Source organism: Neophocaena asiaeorientalis, unplaced genomic scaffold (genome assembly GCF_003031525.2).
Source record: "Neophocaena asiaeorientalis asiaeorientalis breed wild unplaced genomic scaffold, Neophocaena_asiaeorientalis_V1.1 scaffold589, whole genome shotgun sequence".
NCBI classification, from domain to species: Eukaryota; Metazoa; Chordata; class Mammalia; order Artiodactyla; family Phocoenidae; genus Neophocaena; species Neophocaena asiaeorientalis.
This window is the reverse complement of record NW_020172683.1, coordinates 1,218,137-1,225,007: the sequence shown is the minus strand read 5'-3', so window position 1 is coordinate 1,225,007 and position 6,871 is coordinate 1,218,137. Positions and strand designations below refer to the sequence as shown.

Here is a 6,871-nt window from a genome sequence, read left to right as displayed (position 1 = left end):
TATTTAAGGCTCAGTAGTATCCCATTTTGTGTGTGTGTGTGTGTGTGTGTGTATATATATATATATATATATATATAACACTCATGTATATAAAGAAAAGATGGGATATATATATATATATATATATATACACCACATCTTCTTTATCCATTCATGAGTTGATGGACATTTAGGCTGCTTCCATGTCCTGGTTATTGTAAATAGTGCTGCTATGAACACTTGGGTGCATGTATCTCTTCAAATTAGAGTTTTTCTCCAGATATATGCCCAGGAGGGGGACTGCAGGATCATATGTTAACTCTATTTTTACTTTTTTAAAGAAACCTCCATACTGTTCTCCATAGAGCCTACACCAATTTACATCCCCACCAACAGTGTAGGAGGGTTCGCTTTTCTCCACACCCTCTCCATCAAGCTCCGCTTTCTTGATGCTCTTATACTTTCAGTTGCATCAGCTGAAACTTCCAATTTAACTTGGCTCTCAGCAGCCAAATTAAATCAACTTTTGGACATCAGGGGCACATAGGTTAAGGAAGATCCTCTTAAGCAGTTTAAATATATTTGTGTTGTCTTTAGCTTATATTTTCTATCTTTGAAAAGGTTTAGTAGGATTTATTCACAGATAAATTAAGAGATTCACAGAATGTCAGAAGGACTTTAGTAATAGTTCAATTTGCTCATTTTACAGAGAGGAGATCTGAAGTCTTGCAAGAATTATCACAAAATATACAACCAAAGGGGTTAATCACTAAGCATTTACTATATTGATATTAGAGAAGAATATGAATATGTTTAGGTGTTCTAGGAACACAGGACTGGCTTCCATTTCATACCACATAACCCACTGTGCTAGACACTGCTTAGTGACAGTTGGCATATTGACCCTCCCCCAAGGGGCTCCCTCCTGCATCCCAAGGACTGGAAGGCTCAAAACTACATTTCTAAGACTTCCTTGGAGTTAGACCTTGGATACAATTTAGGTTTTTCCATCAAGATAGACATCTGTGGGCTTCCCTGGTGGCGCAGTGGTTGAGAGTCCGCCTGCTGATGCAGGGGACACAGGTTCGTGCCCCGGTCTAGGAAGATCCCACATGCCGCGGAGCGGCTGGGCCCGTGAGCCGTGGCCACTGAGCCTGCACGTCCAGAGCCTGTGCTCCGCAATGGGAGAGGCCACAACAGTGAGAGGCCCGCGTACCGGAAAAAAAAAAAAAAAAAAAAAGATAGACATCTGTGCTTGGAAGGCAAATGGAAGCAGAGGCTAAATTTATGTGATGTATTTATGGGCAAACATGTTCCAACAGATGTGTTTATATCAGCCAAACTCCATACCTCACCCTGTGGAGGCATCTGTGGTGGCAGCAGGAGTTTCCTGCCCTTTGGGTGGTTGCTCTAGTGGTCTGACCTTATAAGGCCCATGGCAGCCTGCTGGTTTCTGTTCCTCCAGCCATTCCATCTATTGCAAGCACCTAATTCCCTGTGCTATATCCTTTTCATTGTGAAATAGAATGTTTTCTGCTTCCTGTACTAAATCATGAGTGATATGCATATAAGCCATAAACATAAAACCTTAAAGATGGAAGGACCTTCTCTGAGGCACCAACTCTATAATCAGTCAGCAAATCCCCAAACATCTACTTCCTAAATATTTCGTATGTCCAGTCTCTATGCTCCTTTCCCCTGACATTGGTCTAATTTAGGTCCTCCATATCTCTGCCTAGACTATTGAAATAACCTCCTGACTACCTGATTGTAGTCATTGTTCATTCTATTTTCCATGTGAATCAGATCTTTTCTGATCTTATCACTTCCTTGTTCAAAATTCTTGAATGGATCACCATAACCTAGAGGATGGTAGGTATCCAAACGCTTGAGTGTGGCACTTCAATACCCTTCATAATCTGGGCCCTGCCTGTTCAATTCATCTGCTATTCCTGACACCTTATGGTTCAGCAACACTGAGCTAATTGCAGCTCACTCTATCATGTTCTCTTACTTTGTTGTTTATTTGCATATATTTTTCTCTGTGGCTGTTGTATGTTCCTTGCCCATAGTCTACCCAGCAAGCATCTATTCTTCCTTCAAGACTCAGCTCTCTTCTTACTTCCTCTTGAAGTCTCTCTCATTCTTCTCCTGGGTGGACCTAGATGTTCTGGCCTGAGTGCCAGCACTCCAGTGAATTACACTTACATTGTGATTTTGATCATCTCTCTCCATTAGACTGCATGTTTCTAGATGGAAATACTGTGCTTTTTCATCTTTGAACCCCCAACAGACTGCTATAAGGCATAACTTATGGTAGGTACTCAGAGAAGTGGAAGGAAGGGAGAGAGGGAAAAACAGGAAGAAGAAGGTCTACAGAAGCAGGAAAGGTGGGTACAGAAATGAGAGCCAGAGACAAGATTAAGTGACTTTGCAATTCTGTCCTTTGAGTTCACTACTTTTACAAACGTATGATCTCCAAGAGTTAGCTCACCTCCTCAAATCACTCCCTCCTAAATTTCCAGAAAATTACGCTGTTTTTTTTCACTGTTGGCACAACAAAACCTTTCATTATAGTCCAGGTGCATAGCCTTTGTTTATATAGTCTATACTTCCAAAGCAAAAAGAAATAGAAGAACCATTGTTCTCTCATCTCCCAGGGGCTTCACTTTACAGCTTTACTGACCATATCAGTTATTGTTTTAATTTTTGGAACCAGGACCAGTGATCTCATTGTTTCCCTTACCCCGTTCCTTTCTTCCTCTGTTCCCCACTCCCCCTCCCTATTCTCCTATCCCTACCACACTTAGCCCTTCTCTTCCAGATTGTACCAGGACTCTACATCATGAAAAATACAAGGAAAAAAAGACATTTTACTTTAAGAAAAATAACTTCTCCCCCTTTCCCAATGTTTACATCAAAAGACGTTGTTAAAAGCCATTCTCTTCTACATTCTGAGAACTGCAAGTTCTCTGGGGAAAGAAGGTGGTTGTTTAAGAGTAAGTCCCCTTAAAGCCAAACATTCAAAATAAGTAGGGGTGATTTGGTACAGTGGATTTTATGTAAGCCTTCAGTTCTTGTCCCAACTCTTTTACTTGTTAGCTCTGAGACCCTGAAGAAGTAATTTTTAAACTTCTTGGAGTGACAATTGTTTCATTTGCAATTAAGAGGATTAGATTGATGATTTCCAAGGTCCTTCCTGCTCTGGGGTTCACTGGCTCTGCTATTTTTGGCATTTTGAATAATCAGAAGAAACCAGATTTAGTGTCTTACTAGAGTAAAAGTGGTAAAAATAATGAGCATAAACTCTTAACATGCATCTATGTCTTCTTGTGTTAAGGTGAGGATCCTGACATATACGCCTAGCCTGGTTATTTCTACTCAAAAATTTTAAGCATCCAGGGAAACTCTTCTGAAAAAGCTCCTCTAGATCCTCCTGCAGATGACCATGGTGAAGAGAGTGGCCATCGTCGCAGCTGGTGTCAGTGGCTTGGCCTCCATATGGTGTTGTCTGGAAGAGAAGCTGGAGCCCACCTGCTTTCAAAGGAGCAATGATGTTGGAGGCCTGTGGCAATTCTTGGTGAGTAGGACAATAGAAGGTAGATGGGACCTACTGTACAGCATAGGGAACTCTGCTCAATATTCTGTATTGACCTAACTGGGAAAAGAATTTGAAAAAGAAGAGATACTTGTATATGTATAACTGAATCACTTTGCTGTACACCTGAAACTAACACAACATTGCTAATCAACTGTACTCCAGTATAAAATAAAAAATTTTTTAAAAGAGAAGAAAAAAATAGAAGGTAGATGGGTTACACTGCAAATCAATCTTGATCAGTTCCAATTCAGACTTGGGAGGTAGGTCACAAATGACCTACCTCATTTTCAGATCTGGAAAATAAAATCTTATCTCTCCCATCCTACTAAAGTCCTATCACTTAAAACTATTTCACACCAGCAAGGCTTATCCTGGAGAGGACTTCTCCAACTCATTAAACATTGTCACCTATGTGGCACAGCCCAAATCTCTAGGCAGTAAAGAGGGTGAAGGGGTCAGTAATTAACAGAAAAACCATACCACTGCCTCCCCATGTAACTGAAAGATTCTATTCCTATTGCTCTTAAATCCTGAGAAGCTGGGCGTGCTGGTGGGGGGCGGGGGGATGTAAAAAAGAAAAACCTAGACTGCAGTCAGAAGTCTCAACTCAGAATTTTTAAGAAAATAGATTTCAGGAAAGTCACTTTTTCCTTTCTGGACTTGAAATGCTCATTAGTCAAATGCAGAAGATGGAAATTAAGTTACCTCTAATCTGCCTCCCAATTCCAATAGGATATGATTTTATAATTAACTCATGTCTATTGGGTACACATTATGTTATTATAAATGATGATTGTACGTGTGGTGTGTGTGGTTAGTAAATACTCTGTCAGGCCAAATCCAGAGAGAAAAATGATTATCTCTGCCATTCAGGCTCATTGCTGGAGAAATAATATAATCAGGAAATATTCATTATAAACACAATTTTTACATTTCAAAAGCCAGGTTTGGGGAAACTTCCAGCTTTTCTGTCCTGAAGTTCCCAGCAGTTAGGATTGGATGTAGATGATACCTATTTGGCTTGAAGACATTATATCCGCATGATTTATATTGTAACCACAGTCTGTCCTCATATCTGTCACTGCCCAACCTGCAACAACAGGTTGCTCTGGGGGTCATAAAACTCTGAAAATATTACATGAGATATAGCTCATTAATTTGTATTTTCCATTAGAATAATCAAGAGTTATTTTTTATTAACTCAATTTTTTAATTCACAATTGCTCAGGGAGATACGACCTAAATCAAGAAATGGTTGTTCATTATCTTATTAGCAACAATTAAATGCTGCCTGAGCGTCTATTTTGACAGAGTTTTGTACTAAGTCCTGGGATGACAAATATGTGACATAATCACTATACATAAATGATTTCTACTTCATTTGGTGTAGCAAGTCTTAATGTAGGCCCACAATCCTTGACAGAAAATGATCAAAAACTCATTTAGTAGCAAAACCTGTCCTGAAGTCATATGGTCAAGAAACATGATTGAATTGCACCAGATCTCACTAGGACTATTATGGAGAAAAAACCCAAAATCTACAAATTCTAAAACATATCTGGTCCTAACAGTTCAAACAAAAGAAGTCAAACATTAAAAAGGAGATATTTTAAGATTTCACCTCTAACAAAGTACAAAATTGAAGTTAATCTATGCTCTTAGTAGCCATAATGGTTGTTATCCTTGAAAGGGAATGGCACAGAAATAGGGGCAGGAGAACTAGTAATGCTTTGTTCATTGATTTCGGTGCTGATTACATAGACATGTTTCATTTGTGAAAAATTTATCAACCTATAAACTTATGCACCATATTTAAGAATGCTGTATTTCAAAAAATGTTCAAGTAAGAATATATTCATCTAAAATACAGAAACCACAACGAAAAAAAACTAAAAAAATAAAAATTTAATTTCATGACCCCACCCCCCCAAAAAAAAAAGATTATAGAACTTTACAACAAGACAGCCCTTGGTGACTGTGAACTAAATAAACAAGTGCCTTGAGATTTAGAGGAGGCTGGACTACTAGAATATTAGCAAGTCAAAGGAAACTTCCTACAGGGATAGCACTTAGCTGAGACTTGAAAGATGTTCTCAGACAAGAAAAGTAGAGAACCATTATGTGACACAACTCCAGAGAGTGGCATTCTCAACAGTGCAGAACACAACAGTGTGCCAGTATCAGGTGGGAAAAAGGGGTTGCTGGTCACCCTTCTAGATAGGGGTGACCAGCAATCCACAGAAGGAGGCAATGAACATGGTGTATCCAGGAATCTGTGAGTCAACCAGTGCAGCCAGATCAGAACATTTATTTGAAGAAGCATTAGATGATAGATCAATAAGATGCGAAGTCAGACTCTGGGTTATCCACAAGAGGGGAATGTCTCTTTTCCATAAAGTCCCTGTGCATAAGCAGAATTATACTCCAAAGCCCTGCGGGGATGTAAACATATACAAATATTCTAAACGTTAGCCCTCTCCATACACCCCACCCCTTCCTTATTTTCTAAGAAAAGTTGCTTGGTACGCTGCATGATCAGAGAGGAATTTTTGAAAAATGTGTTACATAAGTTTTCATCTTGCAAGTCCTGTTAGGCAGAAGGTAATCCAGAAGAGAGAAACCTGATAATTCTGAACTCTTCACAGTGTGCTTTTTCTGTAAAATGAAAACCAAATGGAGTTTAAATATTAGCACGCTGAATGTGAGTGAGCATGTCTTAGGTTTAATGTACTCCAATATAGGACCTCATGACCTCTAAAGATTTTATCGTTGCTGTAACAAGAGGTTGCTCAACAAGCCATGTACAATAGGTCAGTATCACTTTGATTGCAAAGGGGAAAATAATAGAACCAGAACTATCTGAACTTTTGTTTCACTCATTCATTCATTTATTCATTCAGAAAATATTTGAGTTCATTATGCATAGGGTACTATGTTAGGCATAGCTGCATATAAGAAGTACAGCAGGCAGACAGTATTCTAAAAGCAGAGAGAAAAGAAGTATTAGAATGATCATAATATAAATGAATAGGACAGAGTATGATTAGGGCAGTAAAGACAATTAGAGCTTGGTGGAATGACTTCCAATTGGTGGGAGGGAAGACAAGCAAAGACATGAGAAGGGAGACAGCTTTTAAGCTGGACATTGAGGGTATATCTAGACAAGCAAAAATAGGACTTGATAAGCAGAGATGGAATATCAAAGACCACCGAGGCAGACTGCTAAAATGCATGCACAATAGTCTTGAATTAGCCTCTGACCTTGCCCTCAAGTGCCTTATGTTCTAGTGG

The 6,871-nt window shown here is 39.2% G+C and overlaps 1 protein-coding gene across 1 annotated transcript in view; it reads left to right on the top strand.

The window, feature by feature from the left end:
• The first annotated feature begins 3,421 nt into the window (after positions 1-3,421).
• Positions 3,422-6,871, top strand: part of LOC112396204 (flavin containing dimethylaniline monoxygenase 2) — a 52,046-nt gene continuing 48,596 nt past the window's right edge. Inside the window, 1 exon segment of the mRNA XM_024739833.1 lies at positions 3,422-3,559. Within this exon segment, the coding sequence (XP_024595601.1) occupies positions 3,422-3,559 (138 nt within the window).